The sequence below is a fragment of the Amphibalanus amphitrite genome, unplaced genomic scaffold (genome assembly GCF_019059575.1).
Source record: "Amphibalanus amphitrite isolate SeventyFive unplaced genomic scaffold, NRLGWU_Aamphi_draft 001011F_arrow, whole genome shotgun sequence".
Taxonomy (NCBI): domain Eukaryota; kingdom Metazoa; phylum Arthropoda; class Thecostraca; order Balanomorpha; family Balanidae; genus Amphibalanus; species Amphibalanus amphitrite.
Window position 1 is genome coordinate 143,852 of NW_024882505.1, and position 25,544 is coordinate 169,395.

Below are 25,544 nucleotides of genomic sequence, written 5' to 3' on the forward strand. Positions count from 1 at the left end.
CACTTGATAACCGCACTACCGTGGGCCAATCGCTTTTAGCGAAATGGGGAACCGCTATAAATAACCCCTAGTGTACGCCTTTCTGGACGAACCATCAGGGCGATGACCGTACGCCCCGGGCGATCAGGGGCTCTGTTGTCATGGAAACGGTCTCAAGGTTGGATCGACGGGAGCAATGGACGGAGCTGATTGCTGCTGTCCGGCCACAGCAAACATGATCATTATTATACCCTATGTTTGCGATCATACCGACACGACCTGACGGTAGGCAATAATAGTGAGCTGAAACGCCTACCCAAAAACCCCAACAAAAGACACATAATATGACCTGACGTGACAATGATGGCTGACATGTCACTGACCTGACCTCTCTGTCTACAGGCACGACACGACGCAGCCGGGGCGCCGGGCAGGGACTCACTGACCGCGGCCGCCCCTCTGCGAGACATTGCGAACAGAAGCGGAGGTTACCTGTCGGCCTCTGCTGGCCGCCAGACCAGTGAGTATCCACCGGTGGGGACCGGTTCTGTGCTGGCCGTCTCTGCGGTCCGACACTGCACGGGTTTTAGAGATGTCAATCGGATACCAAATTTTTGGTATACCGATACCAAACCGATACCAACTTGGTATTTGGTATTTCAATCGTAATGTGTTTGGTATTTTGTTGGTATCATGAACCCTCATTAATGTATAAGAGGCTAAGAAATCGGCATAAAGTTGGTATTTCCCTCACTTTCCCAAGTTGGTTTGGTTTCGGTATTTCCCCACGGTTTTGGTTGGTATTTGGTTTGGTATCGGTATTCCGATTTTCCGTAATTGACACCACTAACGGGTTTGTCTCTGTCGCGCGGTCCCCACACCGACAGTGATCAGGGATAAGGGTGGGTGGCTGCGGGCGCTGGGATAAGACGGCTGTCGAGCTCTCCACAGTGTGGGACAGACGAAGCAGACAGAGCAGGCGGCCCAGACGGCGGGCTAGACGCGGTGCAGTCGACCGCAGCAGCCGCGGAGAGCGTGCCGGTCGGACCGGTGCGCCGGCCCGCCGGTTCACCGGTGCCGGTTCGCCAGTGCAGCGGGTCGCTCGTGGTCGGTTCCACGGACCAGGCTCTGCGGTGGCGGGTCGGCTGCTCTCCTGGCCGGCTCTCCCAGCCCCTTTCCCTTTGTGTCGAGCCGAGTAACTGACGGTTATCCTGGGCGTCGGCGGCAGCGCGGCAGGCGAGGTGATGACCCCTTGTTCGTCACGCAGAGGGGTGGTAAGGGCGGAGGGAGCTCTTCCTAACGGCCTACTTCTCACGCCGTTTGTACGCGTGGCTGGTCCGTTAAATCCGTCTTCCAACTGTCCTGACTGCTCATCCATCACGTTTGTTCGAACAGTCCGTCCGTTCGCCTGTCCGTTTGTCCGTCCAACCCTTTCCGGTCCATCACGTCTTCGAGCTAGTCCCGCCTCCCTGCCCACCGGCCACCCCGTCTGAAAGGCTGCCCTCCTTGCCTGCTGTCTTGCTTGCCGTCTTTTCCGTCTGTTCCACTCTCCGTACCGGCGGCGCCAGCCCACGCCAGGAACGTGCCGGCCCGTGACGGAGCGTCGCAGCTGTTTGTTATTGCGGCGCGTGTTTTGTGCGCCGTGTTTTGCCGCACGGTGACACCCCCGGAATCACCTGTCGATGTTGGGAACGTGCTCGGTCGCTGGTGGGCTGCCGCTGGAGTCCTGGAAACACTCAGGTGGTCTGGGAGTGACCTGCAGTGACCTGACCTGACCTGACCTGTCCACAGTGTACACCACGCCCCCGTCCAGCCGGCGGAGAGGCATGGCTGCCAGTCCGAAACTGCTGCGTCTGGCGGCCCGGCAGAGCCGAACCGCCCGCGCCAATACCATTAGTGTGGATCATCACACGGCTTTGTCAGGTGAGTTAGCCAGGCCTGTCATGCGTCCACACTCACACACCGTGGGTGATTTAATAGCTTTGTCAGATCATATCATCACCTCACAGTGCCATGATAGGCATCGTGTAGAGAAGCGATGAAATTACGACAATGGGTGCCATCCAAAGACGGCCACTCGTGTGCATGTACTGGGAATACTGTGCTTTGGTGCCTGTTGTTCGTGAAGCTTGGTTAGGTGGAGCTTATTTGGGATGCTATCAGATTAGCTCGACGGTAATTAGGGTCGTTACCGCTCACGGTGTTTCGTGACAATGTAGGCAGACAGGCAGAAATTCCCCTTTCGTTTATTACAGTTTGTGGTGTCGTGGCGGATCTTGACGCCCTTATATGGAATGGTATTGGCCAGTTTAGCTCGTTTTTAGTAACGGAGCGGATGTTGAAAGTAGACGTGTGTCCTTTTGTTCAGCCCTCTGCCCAGAAGACGACGCCAACCGACGCTACATGCTCACTCGACTGAGCTCGCTGTGGTCCATGGGTCCGTATTCAGCCGCGTGGGAGTTGTGTGTGGCGCCAGATAGTGACGTTTATCGCACTTATTTTTGGCTTTGGTGGTATTTTTTCCAAACTAACCACAACTACCACTTACGCTTCAAACTCATGGAAGGAGGCTGAATGAGCTTAGACCGATGTGTGAAAGGGAAAGTAATCAACGCTTTACTTAGTTCACTTATATAATTTTTACCCCTGCATTTTATGCACGTCGTAACCAGTTTTCTGTATTTGCACCGTCTGGATGGCCATGTGGCTGGATTCAGTGACCCCGCGGGCGGGGCGGGGCGGGGCGGGATGGGTTTCTGGCGGCGCCGCACCTGTCGGGCGCGGCCCGGCGCGACTGTTGTCGGGGCGGCTGCCACCGGACGCCTGTTGTCGGCCAGGAAGGGCGCTGCCGCTGTCTAGCAGAGGGTGTTGCCTCCGTGCTCCGCCCGTCTGTAGACAAACGACGTCCGATCAGACCCTCCATCGGCTGATGCAAGGTCGCCCGGTGGACAGTGGATGGAGGAGGAGGAGGCGCGTTGCAGGACGAAGGCTGTCACATGCTCCCAAGCGCTGCTCTTATACAGGAGCTTTCACGGCTCGGACGAAAGCTGCCGCAGCTCGACCGGCGCCGGGCGTTAGCGATGGCGCGCAGATGGCGGCGTCGGACCAGCCGCCGCCGCTGGGACCGTCATCAGATCGTCTGATGAGACAGGGCCGCGTCGGCGCCGTCTGCACGGGTACCACGATGTTGTCAGTCACGTCGTGCGGCTCTGAATAGCCGGTTGGTGGGCTGCGAGACTCCGACGTCAGGCCGTCAGTGACGTTACACTGATGTGTGTTCGGCTGACGTCGACCGGAAGCTGACACGCGGCGCCGGCCGTCGCTGTCGGTGTCAACACAGTGAGCAAACATCAGCGCTATTTGAGCGTCGAGAACAGAGACGCACGACCGACACACACGGGACGGGCGGTGACGGCAGCGCGGTGGTGACTGACCTTTACTGCCACAGACCGCCCTCAAGTCAGAAGTTTCAGCCCAGAGGGCACGACAGGTCGTGTGGGGCGCGAGGCGGGGCGGGACAGAAGGTGTCGGCTCGACCCACGCCGCGTCGTCATGGTTCATTGCACCGGCTGCCGGTCTTAGCGCGGCGATGACAATAGCGTTGGCGGAGGCGGCGGCCGCAACAGCGAGGTGGGGCGGGGGAGGGGCGGGGCATCGGAGAGAGGGATACCTACTCCGCGTTGTCGGAAATCTCATTTTGTCCTGCCCGGCGTCGCGTCATGGTGCCAGTAACGTAACTCGGGCGACACAGCACTACTTCAGGGACTCGTAGGGACCGGAGCGGAGGGCCAGTTAGGCCGACCAATCGAGCCGGGTCGTCCGAGTTGGCCTGTTCCGGGCAGAGTTGGGCCGTGCGCGGGCGCCCGATCACCAATAGGTCGCCGGTGGGAGGCCGTAAATTCCGGCATGGACGGTATGGTGGGACGGAATGGGTGGCAATCTCCCCGCGCGCGGCTCGTTTGCCGGAAAGTCAGCAGAGTTGTCTGAGCGCCCGGCCGTACATGAGTCGAACGTGACGTTAACTTCAGGCCACAACAGTGCAGGGCGGGAACCGGTCGTGGCTCCGACCAGTCGGCTGTCTTTGTTTGAATCCGAGGTAGGTAATCGGTCTCTGCGGGACGGTACCGAGTATCATACTATATGAAGTGAGAGACGATGGAGTGGGCCCCGCTGTGGTCTCTCATGATGCATGGAGGGGAGGGAGGGACTCGGTCGAGGGTGGGTCGAGCACTGTTGTCGGAGCCATCCGACCAGGCCGTATTTGGGGTGCCGATCCTATCGGCTCTGCACGGCTGGCTGCAGCTCGGCAACGGGCGACAACCACCGGCACCGGGCCAGGAGCTGGGCGGCGAAACGGGCCAGGAACGGAGCGAGAAATCCAGCCGGGCCAGAGCCAGGAGCCGGGTCAGGAGCCGGGTCAGGTAACGAACAGGGAACCGTACCGGGAATCGATTCAGGAACCATGCCAGGAACCGGGCCAGGTATCGAGCGCAGAAACCGAGCGAGAAATACATTCAGGACTTGAGTGAATCGGGTCATGAACCAAGCCAGGAATGGGCCGCAATGGGCCTGAAACCGAGCGAAAAACCGAGCCAGAAATGGACATTGGACAGCGACAACCGATCGTCACGGTAACAGAGGTGACTGGTACCCAATTGCTGACGACAGCAGGAGCAGGCGGGGGACTGCTGAGGTGGGTAGAGGTGGCTGGAGTGATTCGATCTGTTGGATCGTCAGCTGAGGAGGTTCTGTAGTCAGCAGTCCCGCTGAGTTTCTCCGGGCTATGTGGGTAGGGTCTGTCTCTATACATAGGATGGTGATGAGGGTTGCAGGTGCTGCTGCACCTGGTTCTCGCGGTGCTGTGTGGTCGGGGCCGGGCGCAGCTGTCAGTGACAGGATAGTGACAGCTCGCTGACAGAATATGACAGGGAGCCGCGGGCAGGTGGTGCTGTACCCAAGGTCGGCCGACGACCGTCCGTCAGACACTCTCCACTCAGCCGACCTCTGACCTCTGACCGGTCACTGTGGCGCTATCACATCAACCACGAGCTATGGGAGGTCATGGGATAGGTGGCAAGATGTCGGCCACAATTGGGACACGCTCTTCATCCAGACGCCGGCCCACGTCTCATGGGGGACTAAGTGGCCGTTTGACGGGCCTAAACAATGGCGCGACGCCTGGCGGACAATGCGCGTTTTTTGCATGTTAGCCATGTTTTATGTCCGTATTGCTCGCTTGGTCGCGTGACAAACAGGAAACGTCGGCCGTCTCCTGTGACAGACGCCGCCCCGGTGAATGGATAATGCCAGGTGTGACTGGGCCATCCGTTCCATGGCGTATTGATTCTGACAGGTCTGGTGGCAGTAACTCGGACTCTGTGTTCACCGGCGCATGTAACGGCGGACGTGTCAGTTTCAGTGTCAGTGGGAACTGTCAGTGTAACTATTGTCTCTCACGGTCGTCTCCTATTATTCAGTCACAGTCAAGAATTCCGTCATTGTCACAACACGCCCCCCCCCCCCCCCGTCACTGCTCTGTGTGCGGCTGAAACTCAAGCTCAGCTCCATCCATCGTAACACATCTCACTACCACACCCCACGGCCACACACACCTCTAACGCCCCTGTGCTATGTTCCAGACACAGACGACGACTGCTGCGGGGTCGGCGGCGTCCCCTCACTCGACCACGCGCCGGAGGACTCGGCCCTGTACGCCCGGCTGGGTCTTCTGCTGGGTCCTGGTGCCGAGACCCGCTCACCTGGCTCGGAGAGGTCGCGCTCCAGCCGCTCGGGCGCTAGCTCCGGTCGGGACTCACGCGGCTCATTGGCACACCTGGACGGCAAGTCGGCCAACACGAGCCCCGTCTCGACACTGACCGGTGAGTGGCTGAGAGGGGTTCGTGGGGAGAGTTCGTGAGTGCCGGCTTCGAGGCTTCGTGAGACGGACTGCTGTGTTACGGGCTGTGTAGTGTTCACGGGAGATATCTTGCTACCTGTCAAAGTGCACGGGCCTGTTTGATTTATCTCCACTGGCATCGCGCCCTATCGTTATATTATTAGCGTTATGATTTTATTAATGGTGTAATAAATTTGCTCGACAATGCTGCGATGGCTATGTATGGTACTTTTTGCAACTTGCTGCCGCTCACGAATCACGCTCAATTTGCTCAGGCTCGCTGGGAAGAAACACTACTATCGCGTTAAATTGGTTACACTCTGTGGTTAGCAGAACAAAGGGTACGGGCCACGCACTCCAATTAAATTCGGAATAATGACCCCTTGCAGGTTTAATTGAGTTATCGCTGTTGTTATCGCGGACGAGGTACTCACGCACCGTGGCCGCGACGCCATCTAATCTATCTGAAACACCGTCCATCCGTCCCCCGCCCGCGGCTGACGGTGTAATTGCAAAAAGGGACTTCCAGTCTGCAAATCCTCACTTGTCCGTGCCCTTCTGGGCATGTCCGAGCCATATGCAACGTGATTGTTCCGTTATCTGGGGAATGTTTCGGTGGAAGATGTTTGGGTAGTTTGTCCCCACCGTAGAGTGAGCGAGCATGACTGCATACTTGTAGCGTTCAATGAATTCGATTGGTTGAATTTGGATCGGTCTGCAGTCCTGATCAGTTTAATTTAGACCGCACTGTGGTACAGATCGGTCCGGGTATGAGTTAGACCACTCCGCCGTACCGCTCCGGGCCATAGCTGCTGTCGACGTAAACTGAAGCCGACATCGACTGTCGAGTGGCTGCTACCGTTCCACCGACTCGTAAATGATTACCCACGAACCGGCGGCGGTGGCGGCGGCGGCGAGTGCAGTGCACCTTGCAGATGCCGTCGCCCAAGGCCAGCGAAACGCTCCTCCGGGGCTCCCACGACACGTTTGGAACATTTATTATCGAGGAAGATGAATGTTGAATGTAGATTAACCGGCTGCGCGGACAAAGGGCCCGTGTACGTGATGGTGATGTCGGTGCCGGTGGTGATGGACGGACTGGTGCCGGCGCCGGTTGTGTTGGATGGATTGGTGTTGGTGCTGATGATGGTGTTCTAACTGGTGTCTCTCACCGCCCGGCAGGCTCCAGTGAGTCGGAGCTGGCCCACCTCCGTTCCGAGCGCAGTCGCGAGAGTTTCGGCTCTATCATGTCCATGTCTCTGGCGGGATCCACCACCTCCGCCAGCCCGCTCATCGCCTCCCGACGAAACTCGATCGGTGAGTAGCGCGCCTGCGCCGTGACCCGCCCCGCACGCGAGTGTGACCCTCCCGCAGCCTGCTGCACGGTGGCACCGGCAGGCGCCGCCCGCCGGCTTAGACACCGGCGTGTCCCTCCCTCCGTAACAGACCGATTAAACCTACCCTCCCCGCGGCCGGCGGCGGCGGCAGAGGCAGCACCGGCAGCCCGACGGGTAGCTTCGAGCACCGGGTGCGGCCTATTTATTCAACGGCCGCCCTTATCTCGCTGCGATCGCTGCCTCTGCTCCGCCAGCCGTCGCCGTTTGTCTCGCCCCGCTCGACCGGCCGTTAGCTCGTGTGCCACTTCTGATCGGCCGTGATTAGACGGCCTGTCTGTTACGCCCCATGATCTACCGCCTTCCCCGAATCTGCGCTAACCGTCTGCCCTTCCCGCTAGTCAGTAACGCTTCTGTACGCGTGTTCTGCGTGCGTTAATTGCCCGTGTTCGTTTTTACCTCTCATTTGCACGGTGTGAGCAGTGTGCGGCCGTGCTGGCCGGTGTGCCCGAGGGCGTCTCTCGCCCGTGTGCTGTGCGGTGAGCATGTTCTCTAGCGGGCCGTCTGATGACCGCAGGTGGAGACAGAAGCGTCCCTTCCCCGGCCGGCTCCAGCTCCAGTGACCTGGTGGCTTTCCACGGTCTGAGAGGCCAGGCCGGCCGCCGCTCAGCACGCTGCCCACGGGTCACTCCGCCCGTCGATCTCAAAGGTAGGCAGAGAGGGCTAGGCCCGCAGAGAACTCCCAGCCCTCAGAGACCTCTGGCTCCGCAGAGAGCGCCCAGCCCGAGTGAGTCGTCCTGTGGGAGTCGTTGATCCCGCACTGACTAGCAGAGTGTTAGGTTTAATGAGCTGTGAATGGCGGCGGATGAGCTGCAGCTGATTGAAATACGCCGCCACCAAAGAGCGGCACTCTGCGCAGAATAGATAGTGACCGTGATAAGACTGTGCGTTCTCCGGTCGTAATGCGGGGATGAATACGGGGTTAGAGACTGCGCTGCTCGTATAAGTTAATCACTTCGAATATATGATAGGAGCTTGTTGAAGGTCGTATTTAAATGGACCTTTCTACCCCTTTGAATAAACCACCTTCATGTTTTGTTTAGGTGTCGCTTCATGCAAATACGAATACAAATAGGACACCTAGCATGGTAGCGCCCAACCGTGTTTACTGATGCAACCGCAGTCGTTTCGTATGCTTCGAGGGAGTGGTGGCCAATGGGCGTAATCCTTATCCTGATCGCTGGCTGTCGTCCTGAGCGGCCTCTAATCCTCCCCGATCGCAGTGTGGTGCGGCTCCTCCTCCTCCCCTGCGGGGCTCATCCAGCCTCCTGACCTCCGGCGGAGCGTATAAACATTGTCAGACATCAGACGGGCCAGCTCTGTCTGACCACAGTGGGGGGACGATATGTGAGAGCTATATGTCAGCTTTCTGACCATGGCTATCTGATTCCTTCGCCGATTCCCGTCCGATGCCATTTCTGACAAGGGGTTGCTGCCATGCCATTGTTTGATTGGAGTTTGTTCGCATTTGTTTTACTGCTGTTGTGCTATCACTCCGAGACGCCATGTCGATGACTATTGTCCATATGATCGTCCTTCCACGTCGCTCGCCTGCTGACCATGTGACCCCTCTCTAACCGTCCCCTCGCTCTCTCCGGCAGCCCGCCTCTCTCCGCCGCGCGGTCAGCCGCTCTCCCTGAAGCCACTGTTTCACGAGGTGCCGCAGCAGGAGCAGGATCCGCTGTTCCTCGGACGCCGCTGGCTGTTTGTCGAGCTGGCCCGGGTACTGCTCAACTCGCCGAGCCGAGGCTGTGTGCTGGCCGGAGGTGTGGGCACGGGGAAGACGGCTGTGCTGCTACAGATGGTGGAACACAGCTGCTTCGGTCGGCGCGCAGCGCTGCGGGAGGATGGACTCTATCAAGGTGGGTGGCGAGGGAAGAGGGACGGGTAGGAAATGTGTTGAACTGAGGGATGAATGACGAATGACGCTGTAAATGTGAGGCTTCATGGGACAAGCGGAGAGGAAAGAAGCGACGGAGACGATGTACAATGTTTGCCGAGTGATGTTACCTCACTTCGACGAACCCATTTGTTGTTTTCCCATCTGTTTCGCTGTGAGCGACATTCCATGTTCATGACTCTCGGCCTTGAAGTCTGGCCGTACCCACGTAAATCCCAGCCTCTGGACGTGGCATGCGAGCTAAGTCGCATCTGGGGGTGTTAATTTGTATCCGAGGATCAGCCAGTCCCGCGGGTAAAAACAACTTAAAACGGTGGCGCCAGCCACTCGGAGAAGTTGGAGTTTCATCGCTCACTCAGAGAAGCTCTCCGTAATCCTTGGTAATCGCCCGCCGGCTGATTCGTCTGGGTGCTATTTAGTCGACCCAGCCTGCTTGGGCGAAAAGTTGAGTTGAACCACGTGGGGTCTATTCGTAACCCTGCAGTGAAATGGGTATCACACGGAAACTTTTGCGAACGGGACATGTTATGCGTAGAAGTTGTTATGCTGACTGTTACTTCGTTGAAATTTGGTTGAAATTGTATTTTTCCCCGGAGCACAGATGTCTGGAATTACGTAGTTCTGATGAGCACTGATTTATTGGTGATACATTCCTCACGCGATTTAAAGCGCATTTCTGGTCATCCTCTGTGACAGTAAAACCATCACCTGTGAAGGCCTGGCTCTGTTATTTCACATTCATTACATCAGCGGCCTGCCGGGACGCCAGTCGGGTATGTTTATCCCGGCTATTGTTTTCCGGAGACCCGTCTGACCTTCTGTGCACCGAGTGAGGGATTTACCACTGTGTTGGTGCCGACACAGGCGACACCGTCCCGACACCCCGTATCTGTCTCCTGCCCAACCTGTCCGTCCCGCCCGGCTGGCCATTCACGCAGGAACGCCGCGGCGCTGGCCTCGACACCTTTTCCCCCGACATCACCGGCCGATCACCGACAACCCGCGCTCCAATCAGACGATCGGTGACCCGCCGTTCGGTTATTGGCCGATCGCCCCTCTTATCTGCGCGATCTGATATGCGAGATTGCCATCTGACCATGACTGCAGCGGCGAATGGTAATACGCTCCTATTATCGTTAACTCTGGGATCGAGAGCTCCACCAATTAAGCTGTCTTCGGTGCAGTACTTGTGACCTTTCTTACGATGACCTCTGTGCTCTGCAGAGGCGCACCTTGCCGTCTCCGGCCGCCCTCGTGGCTCGCTGGCTGACAGCGGCGTCTTCTCCAACATCTGCTCCGTGCCGGACGAGCTGCGCGCCCTCGGCAGCCGCGTGGTGGCCTACCACTTCTGTCAGGTATGTGTTCGTCGTGGCCAACATTGTCAGCCCAATGTCACTCAATGAATTCAACACAGTAGATCACTGTCTGTCTCACGAATCACTGCAGCGGTCTCACAGTTCTGTTGCAGTCTCTATAATGCATTCCCAGCGGCCTCTGACTGACTCCCTCTCCCACAGGCTGATAACAGCGCCACCTGTCTGGTACCGGACCTCGTCCACTCGCTGGCCGCCCAACTGGTACAGGCGCCGCAGCTGGCCGCCTACCGAGACCACGTCCTCCGCTCGCCGGCGCTGCAGACCGTGCTGGCCCTGCGCTCCTGCGTCACCGATCCGGCAGCTGCGCTCACCCGGGGTATCCTGGAGCCGCTGCAGCTGCTCAGGAGGACGGGGCAGCTGGCCGGCGAGACGTGCATTGTCGTCATCGATGCCCTCTGCGAGGCCGAGTACCACAAGCCAGGTGAGAGCATCAGAACGGTGGGCTAGCGCTAGTGCGTTATTTGTGGGTAAGGCTGATATGTTTAGGTATTAAAGAACATAGGCTTCGTTAGTGTTAAAAAGTCACTGGCTGATATAAAGTAGGTAACTTCATTATTTTGTCCTGAGAAAAAGAGCAAGCGAGCGCTTTGAACTGTTGTATTGTGCCGGCATATAATTTCAACTTGTTTCTGTGTTTCAGAGTACGGCGACAACGTGTCGTCGTTCCTGGCGCGCCACCTGATGAAGTTCCCCGGCTGGCTGAAGCTGGTCGTCACCGTGCGCTCTCAGATGCAGGGCATCACCAGCATGCTGCCCTTCCACAAACTGAACATGGACCGACTGCTGCGCGACTCTGACGAGCTGCAGAAGGACCTCAGCGACTACATCGCCTTCCGCATCAACAACTCGCCGTCCATCACCAGTAGCATCCAGGTGACGGGCGCTAAGGTGGAGGGCAGCAGCCAGAGCCGCTTCATCGCCCACCTCACCGAGCTCTCCCGCGGCTCCTTCCTCTTCGTCAAGCTGACGCTGGACCTCATCGAGCGAGGGCACCTGGTCATGAAGTCATCCAGCTTCAAAGTGCTGCCCGTCAGCCTCAACGAGATCTTCCTGCTCAACTTCAACCTCAAGTTCCCGACGCAGAGATCGTACGAACAGGTGCGTCCGATCTTGGCCAGCTGCCTGGCCAGCCTGCACCCGATGAACGCGTACGAGATCTACCACTCTGCCAACGCCAGCTGCACGTCGACCGCCCTCTCCTGGGAGGAGTTCCTGCGCCGCTTCAAGACCCTCTCGGGCTTCCTGGCGCGCAGGATGGACGACACGTACATGCTGTTCCACCCGTCTTTCCGCGAGTGGCTGCTGCGCCGCGAGGAGAACGAGAGCCAGAAGTTCTTGCTGGACGTGCGTCACGGTCACGCCAACATCGCGCTGCGCATGAGCCGTCTGGAGGCGCCTCTGGACGCCCAGAAGACCCTCGAGATGGGACACCACGTGCTCAAAGCGCATCTCTACAAGAACTCGCGAGACGAGCTGCCGGTGCCGGCGCGTGACCTGCAGGCACTGTGGGTGGCGAATGCTTCTGCCAACCCCTCCGCGGCGCTGGCGTGCGACCGCAACGCTCTCAGCCCCAACGTGAAGGTGTCGACACTGCTGCTTCTGGCCGGCGCCGCTCCGGACACACCCACTCGGCAGCGGGACGGCGCGCCGCTGCTGGGCCACTGCGCCGCAGAGGGCTGCGACGAGATGCTGCAGCTGCTGCTCAAGTACGGCGCCTCCGTGGACGGCGTGAACGCGCGCGGCCAGACACCCCTGATGCTGGCGGCGGTCGGCGGACAGGCCGGAGCTGCTCAGCTTCTGCTGCAGTGCGGCGCGCGCGTGGCGCTACGGGACGCTGCCGGTCGGTGCGCGCTGGTTCACGCCGCTGTGGCCGGTCATCTGAGTGTGATTGAGTACCTGCTCTGGTGCGACTGGGCGGCCGGCGGCGGAGACGGTCTCACCATGGCCGAGGCGGCGCAGCAGGCGCTAGTGGCGGCGGCTGGAAACGGTCACATACAGATCGCCGAGTACCTACTCGACATGGAGGAGGTCAGTGGAAAACAACTATATTTACTCCTCTAGGTTGTGGTTACATTTATTGATCACTGCTAGCTCCATTTCATACGATTATTGACTTAGGTTTTTGACGTAATCTTCCCTTTTTAACCCACTTTGACATGACTGGGGAGGTGAGCGGCGAGCGCCCGCGCTTATTATTGCCTTTTTACAAAGTTATTTGCAAGCGAGTGGTGTTCGCGCTACTCACCGTTAATCTGACCTATGTCTGGCTTTTCCCACGAGGTCTCTGTGGACGCCTGCGACTCTCTCCACGGCGAGACTGCTCTCACCATGGCAGCCGGCGCCGGCCACAAGGCCATGGTCGAGATGCTGCTGCGCCGCGGCGCCACTGTCGGCGCGTCCAACTCGCAGGGGGCGCCGCCGCTGCTGGGCGCCGTCCGAGAGGGCCACTGGGACATCTGCGTGGTGCTGCTGGGTCAGGGAGCGCTCCTGGAGCAGACGGATGACGCCGGACGGACACCGCTGATCGTGGCAGCCGGAGAGGGACACATGGGTGTGCTGGATCTGCTGCTCTCCAAAGGTAAGCATTGAACGGAGCTGAAAATAGTACCGCGTGAAATTGGCAGACATGCAATGTTTATTGCTTGATAAGCTACAAACATCAGGAGCAGTTAGACAAACAAAAGGGCCGAGGTTTTCTGCAGAGTAGTCACAAGATGTCTGTGTTTAGTTACCCGAATGGTCTCGATGCTCGTAACCTGTTACCCAACCGTTCAGTGCTTCGATAAAACTCAAACATTGCCTTCAGCCCCGATCTCCGTTTTAACGCCTCTTCCGTTGTCCCGTCCACAGGCGCCTCTCTGAGCCGGTGTGACCGCGAGGGCCTGAGCGCGCTCTCCTGGGCGTGTCTGAAGGGCCAGGCGCGCGTGGTACGCACTCTCCTGGACTCGGGAGCCGACATCCAACAGGTGGACTCCACGGGACGGACGCCGCTCGATCTGGCCGCCTTCTTCGGGGACGCCGATGTGGTCTCGGTAAGTGATGGTTGGCTTGATGTTCTGTGACTCTTGGTCCGGATATGTGTTGGGTAACGGGTGGAGCTATGAAGACGGTGTTTCTTTCTCTATAATTTCCGGTTACTAACTATTCTTATAGTCGGTGGAGTGAGTTATAACTAAATTGCATAAGCTAACTTTCTATGAGCTAGGATCTCTGCTTATCTGTTTTACTGGTAATGGAAAGGCATGTTGCAAACGGAGCCTAGAAAATCCAGCATTGTGGTCATTCCTGTCATCCTATATCCAAATACGTTTTCGTGACTTCCCTTATCTTGCCAGTGTGACAACTGACTGTATCTTTGGTAGAAATCAAATTGATCCCCAGTCCCCACGTAACAAAACAAATAGGTAGTTTGTTCCCAATTACTTTTTTGCGAACCTCACTGTCGCTGGTAATGCCAATCAGATCGATAACTGCTATTGCATTCTCTTTGTAGTCTGGCGATAACACTTGCATGGTTCCAAAATAAGTCTCACTTCTACCGATGACGGCACGACACCACATTTAGTGAGTGTTACGTTACGCACTTCTGTCATAATTCTCAGAGTCTTCCCTTTCGATATTCTCTCCCATCCCCTACCGTCCTAACCATCCGGACATCTGTCTCTGTCACCGCTGTGCGGTCGCCCTACGCCAGTGCCGTGACCCCTGCTCCCGAACGTGCCGCAGCTGCTGCTGGACCGTGGAGCCGTGCTGGAGCACGTCGACCTGAAGGGGATGAGGCCGCTGGACCGCGCCATCGGCTGCGGACACGTCAGGGTGGTGCAGTGCTTCCTGAGGAAGGGAGCCAAGCTGGGCGCCGCCACCTGGGCCATGGCCGACGGCAAGCTGGACATCATGTGAGTGGTCTCTCTTCTTCTGCAGTGATGGGTCACAGTGGGCAAGAGGTTCACTTTGTGTAGCGGTAAATTCAAACAGGGAGGGTTATGATCCCAGGAGACGACTTGTGTGGACTTGGGCTGTTGAGATGTGACAGGACATGATTGTTGTCCCGTTTTGCAATTCACGGGCAGCTCATTGATTGTAACGGCCATCTTACCTTTCGTGCTTCCATCTATTTTCCAAATGGAAAACGCCTGTATCATTGATAGTGATGCTCCCATTTTACATGCGCATAGAGTGCGTGGAATGTAGGCAGTCGATTATTCTTTGTGTACACAATCGGTGAATCAAAAGCCATTACCGAGATCACGCGACGTCGCCTTTCTGTTCTGCTGATAAAAAGTTACCTAATATTCAGTCAGGGTCAAGCTCCGATGGGAGGATTTCATCATTCTCTGTACCATCACTGAAATTCCGATAAAATAACGTGATGGCCACTCCGCAGGTTCATCTTGTTGAACAAGCTGAACGACGATGGCATGACGCTGTACAAGAAGTGCCGGATCCAGGAGGCGGACCACCGCTTCAGCTACGCCCTGAAGAAGTTCCCCGAGCTGAGCTCGCTCTCCGAGCACGAGGAGCTCTTCCGCCGACTGCACGTCAACCTGCTGCTCAACCTGTCACGCTGCAAACGGAAACTCGGCGTGAGTACTGCTCTAACAGCCTCCTATCATAATTCAGTGTGTTTCATGTGTTTTTCCCCAACTAGAATTCTGAAATGTGTTGGTTTTCAGCATCTATTTTTGTTTACTGACGTCTGCTGGACCTAGCGATGACATCCATCTCTGACCTTTCTCTACAGGAGCACACCAAGTCGGCGGAGCTCGCTACCCAGGCCATGGCAGTCCGACCGGAGGCCTTCGAACCGTACTTCTTCCGCGCCAAGGCCAAACACGCACAAAAGTGAGTGAGCCTGCACTACTCATAATACCAGTAATGCTTTGTTTTTGCACGAAACAGCATAGAATAGAAGCATAAAATGGCTACTAGCGTACAATGTTGATGTACATATTACTATTCATAGCTTGAAATGGAACATTTTGTGAACGAGCATGAATCCCGATATAGCTGGTGTCCGGTATAAATAGCTGAAGCCCTCACCCGATTCTGGCCAGGCCCGGGCCTTATCGGATGGTGGCATCCGGTGTTGGTAGTCCTCGGATACTGACAGACAAACAGCTGGGAGTTATCGGTGGCCCACGGTGCGACCTCCGGGATCGAGGGATACTGGTGACCCGGGTCGTAATCCCCGCAGCCGTTCAGTCCGTGTCATGTGATCCGGTTTTGTGTCACGTGTGTGGCAGAAATAGACGTTCCACATTACCTGACCTGCTCTGGCCTCTCTTGGGTCGAGTTTAGCTCTGGCACCTGATGTGAATTTGTTTATCTGACCTTACTTGTTTTCATTCGACCTAGTCTGGCCTAAAATATCTCTCCATTTGATCTTCCCTTGTCCGAAATAGGCTCAGTCTTTCCTACCAGACCCGATGAAACCTGTAGCCGGCCTGACCCGATCTGACCTGTCTCCTCTCGTCTGACAGGGAGCTGGATGCCGCTCTGGCCGACCTGAACGAGGCGCTGCGTCTGGCGCCGAGTAGCAGAGAGGTGCACCGCACCCTCCTGCAGGTGCGTGACCAGATTCAGCACCCGCAGCTGGCGCCGCGCTCCGGCCTGCTGACCTCCATGGACCCGCTGATGGCTGCCCAGTGCTGACCGCTGAGCCGGCCGCTGAGCTCAGCCGGTCTGATGTCAGAGAGGGAACGGCGTGACGTCAGAGATGTGACGTCGGCGCCGAGTGACGTCATCCAGCCGTGTGCCAAAGAGAAGCATGAAGAATAGGGAAATCAAAAGAAGGATTCCGGATAACTGCATTTATCTGATCGAGTTCTTGTATGAAGGCAGCTCAACGATGTGACGCATTTTACCTTATGGTGACGATTTATATTTTGATGACCCGGTTTGGTTGCTTGTGACTAGCTTGTGTATGACCCAGCGTGAAGGCTTTGTATCTGTTTTTGGTTTTGTAGCTTAGGACTTGTTACGGAGAGAGAGGCGCGGCCCGACGGGCCAGGCGTCGCGGGCTGAGAACCCGCGGCATGTGTGATAGACGCCTCTCTGGAAATTCCGCACTGGAGTTCCTAAGATAACGACTTTGACGCACTCCATCTGAATATAGTGTCCCACCCGACTGGTGCCGCAAGTGTCGGTGATCGGACGTGTGCGCGCGCGTGCATGTGTGTTTGCGTGTGTTTATGTATCACCCGGGCCCTAGGCCGTTCGCCGCTGCCATTTGTGAACGTGTGTAACATGTGTGCGCTTCGGAGTGTTTAACGCTAACCGCGCGACCGGAGAGAGACGGCCCGAGTCGTGGCGGGCTCGGGCGGCCAGCCGGGTCAATCTATTTATCGAGCCGCGCCGGCCGGTGTGTGGACGGCGCGTGCAGTGCCAGTGGACTGGGCAGAGGTGCGCTGACGGCGGCGTCACGTCACGGAGCGCCCCGTGACGCCGGTGTGTGTGACGCAGCCGCCCGCTCCGGGGACCCGGGGGCCGGGGTCGGCTGTCCCGGGTCTCCCGTGTGTGGGGGCGGGACAGGGGCGATACGGGGAGGTTTTCATAGATCAGTACCGCCCCGGTCTCCGGCGCTCCCGTGATGTGAGCGCCGTGCCGTACAGTGAGCCCTTTAGTTTCCAATGTATGGCGTCAATAAACCCTTTAAAAATTCACCTTCTTCTTTGTGATGGTGTTTCTTGAATATGTAGTGCGATAAATGAAACGACGAAAAGTAAGCGTTAGAACGCTGAAGCTGAGCAGGCAGGGGCGGTATCTCGAGGGTCGTGAGGTTCCGGGTTCAATTCCCAGTGCCGGCCGGCCACCAGACTGTCGTCCTGAGCTGTGCCGCCGGCAACTGGGGAAGGCTCTCACCATGCTGTCTACGGTGGTCTCATTATAATGACTGGTATATCACTGCCGACTAACGCTGACTGGATGAGATGAGATCGACATTTTTCACCACTGCTCGCACATGGACGTGAGGCTGCGAGAGTTAACAGGCACATTACACATTCGGGTTCAAGTTCCCGACTGCAGCTTCGATTGCCCGTAGGAAATCCAGAGTTAGCATTCCCGGAAAACGCCAAATCACTCGCGGGTGTCACCTGGTCGTACTGCTCAGTGATAACAATGATAATTCATAAGTGAACGTACTGACATACGGTCATCTCCGGGGATCGACGATAACATGCGCAATTCAAATTAGGTCTTGTAAATAGTGGTAATGACTGGTGACTCTTTGGTGCCATTGTGGCTCACTTTGAGTTAGTGAGCCACGGCGTTCTGCGATTTTCGGTCGTGTGACCTTTGCCAACCGAGAGACCGAGGTGCCAGGGAATGCTTTCAACCACTGACTGCCCTCATTATGACCGTCGTATTGTGAGAGTTGGGCGTAATCAGTCACCCGACTTTACATTGGAACCAGAATGAGTCTGATTTAAATATTGGCAGTTTTGGTAGGCAAGCATTAGATAAGTAAGCACTTGCGGAGGTAGACAGAGAGAGGTGTAGTATAACCGAACCTTACCTAATTAGGCATAGTTTTCTTTTCCCCAAGCCTCGTTCCTCCCAGTACCTACTGCAAAAAAAAAACAGTGTCTTGCAGGATAGCATAGCAAAACGTCCAATGCCTTTTTTATAGCACCCTTAATAAGATGCGTCTCCAACTACTCAAAATCAATCACCCTATCACTTTATGTTTGTCCTTATAGACTTAGGTCCTTGCGGCACAGCATAACTTCAGGCGTACACCATTACTGCCATCTATCGGCAATGAAAACACGATAGGCTCATGTGCATGGCACGGGACTTCCATCCAGTAAACACCGGTTTTCAGCTGGTAGGGATCATCAGGAAGCCATTAGTTGCACCAATGTGTGCAGTCTAATGGGCCCGCGTGTATGTGGTCTGTTTTTTTCAGCTTGAGACGAAAAACTAGGCAAATGGTAGCACATAGTATCATTTAGTTTTACATTGCTATGAGTCATGAATATGATAGAATGTCTAGACGATAGAGCATATGACAGAAGGCGCGAAATTCCAAAAGCGTACTGCAAAGTATGCAAAATCAATAACTCTGCCTATCTAGTATAGCTACACGTGGTTTTAAATTGCATGCTCCAGTGTATCACAAGCGGAATAATTTTCTATGAATGCAACCAAATGCACGCTGTAGACAAGCGTGTGCTAGTGCGCCTCTGAAAGAAACTACTTACGTTAGAAGCACCGCGTGTGAAATAATTAATAGGCCTCGTTAGTGTCTTCTATTCCTAATGTGATTGATCCACGTATACGTGGATCCCTCCTATAGGAGGGACATGCCTGCACAGAAGACATCCGCACCTGCCCTCCCATAATGACATTTCCATAGATGAATTGCGTTATGACTGATGGCAGGAGCTCTAGGCAAAAACAATCTCTAGCTAGAAAAGACCGCCTTTCACCAGCCTTTCCCCTATTCCATTGTCAGAAAGCTTCAACGTCGTTACGTTGCACATTACACATTAATTACGAGTATAATCGTATATGGTGTTTTTAGCACAGTAAATAAACGTTGACAATTATTCGAAAATAAAGCTGCAATTACTTTTAATAATAGTCGCAGTCCCGGCAACAATCGACAGGCTTTGTTGTTCAAAAATGGAAACATGTTTCGTTCAGCTATGAATGCGACCTAATCATAAAAATCGCGTGTCAGTTAACACGCGCAGTGGAAGGGTTGCGAGTACTACGCCCAGTGGAAGGGGGGGGGGGGGCGGATGTCGCCCCCCTCCCTAAGATCTCAGCTCCCACTGGAGCTAGAAAGACGAAAGTTAGAGGGTAGGTGGGGGCCATGGAGAACTCTGTCGTGTGTGAATTTCATGACCCTAGGTCAATATCTTCAAGGTCAAATGAGGTCAAATGTGGTCAAATCTGCCATATTAGCGACTTTTTTGCGTTTACACGCCGATAACTCAAAAAGTTACCGGCCGATTTTCTTTTTTCTTTCACTATACGAAAGAACAAACATTTGTGAGTATGTATGATGAATTTCTAGATAATCCAACAATAAATGTGGCAGTTAGAAGCCTGCTAAGGGTAAGATGTCGCCGGCTGAAGCGGGATCGGCCGACGCGGGAAACGCGGCAATCACAATTTTGTGTTTACACACTCATAACTCAAATTGTTACCGGCCGATTTTCAAAATTCTTTGACCATATGATTGCCTGTACATTTCTCAGTCTTCTCACCGAATTTGACGCGAATCTAATATAATCAGCGGTAAGGAGCGCGATGTAAAGACGGAGCCGTCCCGCCCCGGCACAGTCTACAATTCAGGCGGCGCGTAACGGCTAGCGCCGGCCGCCGCGCCGCCGCGCCGCCGCGGCGGCAGGATGTTTGACTTTACACCGCTATTACTAGAAAAGTTGTGAACCGATTTTCTTATTTCTCGCACGAGAGGATCCGCAATTCAATTCTGGAAAGGTAGCCGAAATTTCACATTAATATTATGTTTGTGGCGCGAGTTATTGGCGAAAAACAGGAGGGGTGGGCGAAATCCGCCCCCCCTTCCACTGCGCGTGTTAAAAAAGATATGCATAAGCTACACCACTTCATACGAAAACGGACAGCGACAGTGACAACACTGGCGGATCCAGGCTTGCGTTTTGGGGGGGCCAACTCATGCAGGAGCCAAACCTAGGGTACCCCCAAATCCTGTTTTCTCATCGGATTTAGGCCACTTATTTTTCGTCACAGCCCTGACACTATGAATTTTTTTTTTAACTAAAAAGAAAAATATATAAATGGTAGCCCACCCGACCCATGCCTTTATATTACTTTGTAAACACCATTGTTTTTATCGACCAGTTAAAGGGACCCTCCCACCTTAACATTAGATTTGAGCTGAGATAGCCAAAATGGGGTCCCTGGCTCACAATTACCGGTTTCGGCACGCACTCACAACATCGAGAAATGCCTTAAATCGGAAATATTGAATTTCAAAATTGCAGCATTTTGATTCAGAGGGGCTAATGCTTTTGGATACCCCTCTGAATGTGTGACGTCAGCGGAGATCTAATGATTTTTTAATATTTTACTAAAACGTTTGGTAGCATGCGGTGGTATAGGCAGATAGGCTGCTTTGCGCGCAACAAATGCCGCACTTTCAAATAAAGTCGCTAGGAACAGCAGCGGATATCCCAAAAAGTAAACAAAAATAAAAGTCTAATTTCTTGAAAACCGGTGAATATTTTTCGATAAAATTTGGTAGATATTCGTTTTCGCCCTTTCTGAACCTAGCGACATCACTTTCATGCCAATTCATTAACTTTTTTGAAGGTGGGAGGGTCTCTTTAACCCGCTTCGAGTCAGTGCTTGGGTCCCTTTGCGGGCCGGGAGGTGGTAAAACAGCCCTGTCTAACTCGGCTCCTGGGCCACGCCCTGATTGAACTATGTTTCATTATCGTTTGGGGGAGGGGGAAAACGGGCCACTTTAGGCCTCTGGGAAGGGGGCATGGCCCTAAATGCCCCCTCCCTGGATCCGCCAGTGTAAGAAGAGACCATTGGAGCTGCAGTTGGGTACCTCAGACATCAGGGTACGCCCTCAGATGTATGTATAGGACTCGCATGGAGACCTCTTATGCTATAGTGTACTGAAAGGACCCAAAGGAGCCTGTCTATATGGGCTCCCGGAGATAGATGTGGGCCCTCGGGAGCCCGCCAGAGCCCCAATGAGGGATAAGTGAGGGATACCAAGTGCCTGCAATTGCATATTGCATAAGCCATAACGCCTTTACAAATCAATATATTATGCATCAGTGGCAGATCCAAGGGGGGCCACATGGGTCATGACCCCCTTGGTGCCCGGGGGCACCACAGGCCTGTCAGGGGCACCACCGGCCTAGTAGGGGCACCACCAGCCCGCCAGGGGCACCACAGGCCTAGCAAGGGCACCACGGGCCTGTGAGGGACCCCACAGGCTTGTCAGGGGCACCCCAGGTCTGTCAGGGACACCAGAGACCTGCCAGGGGCGCCGCCGGCCTCGCAGGGGCACCATGGGCCTGTCAGGGACACCAGAGGCCTAGCAGGGGTACCACAGGCCTTACAGGGGCACCACCGGCCTTGCAGGGGCACCTTGGGCCTGTCAGGGGCACCACAGTCCTGTCAGGGCCCAGGGGCACCACAGGCCTGCCAGGGGCACCACCGGTCTAGCAGGGGCACCATGGGCCTGTCAGGGGCCCCACCGGCCTCGCAGGGGGCACCACCGGCCTCGCAGGCATCACGGCATCACGCAGGGGCACCTTGGGCCTGTCGGGGGCATCACGGGCCTGTTGGGGGCACTTTAGGCTTGTCAGGGGCACCACAGTCCTGTCAGGTCCCAGGGGCATCAGCAGCCTAGCAGGGGCACCCTAGGCCCGCCAGAGGTACAGCCCACCGCTAAAGTAATGTAGGGTTTTACCAAACTCAACGGTTGGCTTTGACTGGCGATTGTTTAATGCGAAGTGATTGAAAAGAAGATGTCAATAGCTAAAGTTGCAGCTGCAAGGGTGACGATACATATAAGCGACATTCAAAGTTTCATTGTAGTCTGGCTAATCGTTCCTAAGCTTCAGAAGCAGAACATACCCATGACTGAAACCCCACATTACTTCTGCTGTGGACTGTACCACAGGCCTGCCAGGGTCCAGGGGCACCACAGGCCTAGCAAGGGCACCACGGGCCTGTCAGGGGCACCTCAGGCTCCCGTGCCCCCCCCTCCCCCCAGATCCGCCAGTGATGCCACACCACGCGAAACACCGCCAACTACCAGCTGCCGCGCCATAAACACGTGCCAACAACAGTCTTTTTTTTTAAGGTCGACTCCGCTCGCGCAACTTTTGACTGACCCTCACTGCTACTATATTGCTTCCATATTATGCTGTGGAAAGCTTTACTTCACCAAGTGGCTAAAAACCTCCATCAAGGTATATTTCTTAGCAATTTTTCTGGCGTTTTGGGGGGGGGCAAACAGGCCACTTTAGGCCTTTGGGGGGGCCATGGCCCCCGTGCCCCCCCCCCCCTGGATCCGCCAGTGAGTGACAAGGGATGTGAAATAATTGAGATTTTGTCTATTATTCAGTCAGAGTCTCATGGTCCGTTTTACAGCCGCTCAATGTCCGCACATTTAACATCGCCACCTGCAGACGCAGTATCGTCACCAGAGTGTTAGCTCGACCAGTCTCTATGCTCCAGAATTGCATCTCCGCCTCACCAGAGCTCGGGCACCACCAGCTGTTTGACAAACTCGGCGTAGCGGACCCGGCCGGTCTCCGAGGATGGCACCGCGGACAGCATCTCCTCCACCTCCTCCTGGCTGAAGTGTTCGCCCTCCTCGGTCAGAATGTGCACCAGCTTGTCCTGCGGCAGCGTGTCCTTCTCCTCCTCCTTCTTCTCCCGCTTGGGGCCGGCACGGGCCTCCTCCTGGGCAGCGCAGTCCTCCGCCAACACCTGGGAAAAAGTATACCGCCCAGCTGCTCGTCACGAAGTTACAAGCGCTATCAGCATTGGCTGCCGTTTTCATAGACAACACTCAATAATCAATTCACAGTCAGATTAACGCAGTGGCTTTGGGAATTACCAATATCCACCCTGCAGTTATTCATCACCGATACGGATAATCCGAGGTCGAAACGCCGTCCCCAGAAGCTTCATTCGACACTGCAATGTAGGCTGTACCGCAAGGCACTGGAGTACGCCGGCACAGCCGCCTCATGACGTTACACATTTCCATGTTCCTGAGCAGCCCCGCAGGACAGCTAACGACATCAACATAAATTTACCAATTCTACCGTATAAAAAAACAACATAATCTTTTCATCTTTGGAAACACACTATGGGCGACCACATCAAAGACAAGCTGACCACACTGTGCACTAGTGGTGTCAATCGGAACTTGAATCTTCGGAATTCCGATTTTGTCCAATGTCCAATTCGGAATTCGGTTGGACAATGGCAGCAGGCTTTGGACAACTTTGGACAATCGCTTGCTACACCTCAGCATTTTTAAAAAGTAGTCGTGTTTAACATTGATTGGCTATAAGAAAGCTCAGCTTTCGATATGATTAACACTTTTGAGCTTGTAACTGTACATGAAAAGCAAATTAAATAACAGTGTTGAGTGTAAACTATCGCGTAGGTGTCGGACATCTTTGGACAAATGGCTGGCTTGGACATTTTTGGACGGACAATCGACGTAAGCATTGGACATTGGACGGACTTTTGACATACGTTTTCTGAAATTGACACCACTACTGTGCACCATGCCATCTGACCTGGAAGGCCTGCAGCAGTTGTTCGGTGGACGCGGACGGGTACTTTCTGTCCTCGACACATTGGATAATGTAAGGCATCACGGTCTGGAGTCGGATGAAGCCCGGCTGGCCCTCCTCCTCCAGTTGGGTGACCATCTCCTGCAGTTCAGTCTCGCTGGGACAGCAGCCCACCGATCTGATGAGGGTGCCCAGCTCGTGGACGTCCACCCGGCCCGTCTGCTCTGTGTCCAGCGCCTGTGGACAGGGTGGATTGGGACAGAGGGGCTATAAACAGGGTGCAGATGGACAGAGAGATGGTGAACAGAGGCGGTAGCGTAAAGCAACATTATGCCAATTGACAACCGTCAGCGAAACAGCCACAGGGCGACTGTGAGAAATACAACTCGAACCGCGGACACGCTGAGCAAATTCAACAGTTGACATTTAATAAGCACCATAGTAAGTCAGAAACCATAAATAAATTCAAAAAAATCAGCCCTAAAATCAGTTCAGCTCACCTCGAACAGTTTAGTGATGCGCCGCTCCAGGTGAGCCGTGAACGGGTCGTACTCCTTGACGTCCCTCTGTCGGAACACACTGCGTGCCGAGTGGACCAGCTTCACCAGCTGCGGCACCGGCTCCTCATCCGGCGGCGGCTGGTCGGTGGGAGCCTGGTCCCCGCCCGCCCCGGCAGTCGTCTCCGCGCCCGGCGCACCCTGCTCTGATCCTGCGGCCGGCGCCGGGGCGGCCTCACCCGAATCCGGGGCCTCGGCTGGCTCTGTTTTCACCTCATCGGTTGGTGCGGCGCTGGGAGACGGTTTCGGTGCGGTGGAGACAGATGCGGAAGGCGCTGCTTCCGCCGCCTCCGCCGGGGCCGCTGCCAAAGTCGACTGTGATGCCTGTTCGGTGCTATTCGACTCTTTCTTCACGGGAATATTAGCCGCCGAGCTGGCTGCTGCTGCGTCCTAAAACAGGAGACGTTAACATGATAAAAGGTGGTAATCTGACATTAACAGCTTATTTTGTGGCCCGTGAAGTAGCTTCCCATATAAAACATCATTGGGTACATGGCAAAAACGCCCATAGCGAAAGGGATGCATGCGTTCGTGCATATTACCAAACGGTCAACTATGATTACAAAAATGCAGTAAAATCCTGTAAAAATGTTAAATGATGATGGTTATTTATATCTTCGCGTATGGATTGCTTCACACTGCGCCGAATATTGTGTTAGTCGATTAAGTGTTCATATATGAATATGTGTGAAATTGTATGCATGTGTGCGTCTGTTTGTGCTATGCCACCGTAATGCCCACTGTTCTGTGGTTGGTGGATGTTTGACATAATAATAATAATAATAATAAAATACCTATCCTTACATCACCCTGACTAAAACAGTAGCGCAGAGCACGAAAATGTGCATGACTTACCCCAGTTGGTGTCTGAGCCTCCGTCGGTTGTGCTTCTGGTCCCGTATCTATTTTTTGGTTACTCATTTCGTATCACCGGGGTTGTAACAAAAAAGGCCTTTGACAATTAATTTTCGAGATTTATGTTTTTTTAATGTTTGACCTTTCGCTCGGGGTAGCTAGTGAATGCAGGGTGGTTTGGGTGAGTTTCACGCTCTTCCTGCAGCCACCGTGAATACTTATAACGCCGGCCCGGCTGCGCGGCACGGCACCACGCGACATTATCAATTAAACAGACGTGTTGCCATGGCAACTGACCCTCTATGTGGCC

General features: G+C 55.0%; 2 protein-coding genes across 10 annotated transcripts in view; one reads left to right on the top strand and one right to left on the bottom strand.

The window, feature by feature from the left end:
- LOC122369144 (protein TANC2-like) overlaps window positions 1-17,207 on the top strand; it is a 143,340-nt gene extending 126,133 nt beyond the window's left edge. For 5 of the 9 annotated variants that reach the window (XM_043343608.1, XM_043343606.1, XM_043343610.1 and 2 more), the window contains 16 exons: window positions 382-499; window positions 1,771-1,902; window positions 2,348-2,416; window positions 5,619-5,858; window positions 7,058-7,192; window positions 7,787-7,918; window positions 8,871-9,131; window positions 10,394-10,524; window positions 10,687-10,966; window positions 11,186-12,573; window positions 12,826-13,123; window positions 13,396-13,577; window positions 14,272-14,441; window positions 14,930-15,128; window positions 15,287-15,387; window positions 16,026-17,207. In XM_043343608.1, coding sequence (XP_043199543.1) covers window positions 382-499; window positions 1,771-1,902; window positions 2,348-2,416; window positions 5,619-5,858; window positions 7,058-7,192; window positions 7,787-7,918; window positions 8,871-9,131; window positions 10,394-10,524; window positions 10,687-10,966; window positions 11,186-12,573; window positions 12,826-13,123; window positions 13,396-13,577; window positions 14,272-14,441; window positions 14,930-15,128; window positions 15,287-15,387; window positions 16,026-16,197 — 4,008 coding nt within the window. In that variant the 3' untranslated portion in view covers window positions 16,198-17,207. The remainder of the gene's footprint in view (window positions 1-381; window positions 500-1,770; window positions 1,903-2,347; window positions 2,417-5,618; window positions 5,859-7,057; window positions 7,193-7,786; window positions 7,919-8,870; window positions 9,132-10,393; window positions 10,525-10,686; window positions 10,967-11,185; window positions 12,574-12,825; window positions 13,124-13,395; window positions 13,578-14,271; window positions 14,442-14,929; window positions 15,129-15,286; window positions 15,388-16,025) is intronic. The other 4 variants (XM_043343614.1, XM_043343615.1, XM_043343612.1 and 1 more) reach the window with 2 other exon arrangements.
- Window positions 17,208-22,607: 5,400 nt separating this feature from the next.
- Window positions 22,608-25,511, bottom strand: LOC122369147 (dynein regulatory complex protein 8-like). Its single transcript, XM_043343619.1, has 4 exons — window positions 25,235-25,511; window positions 24,323-24,769; window positions 23,826-24,059; window positions 22,608-23,001 (listed from the first exon to the last, which is right to left on the bottom strand). Exons 1-4 carry the CDS (start codon window positions 25,298-25,300, stop codon window positions 22,762-22,764), a joined length of 987 nt encoding a protein of 328 aa, XP_043199554.1. The 5' UTR covers window positions 25,301-25,511; the 3' UTR covers window positions 22,608-22,761.
- Window positions 25,512-25,544: the final 33 nt, after the last annotated feature.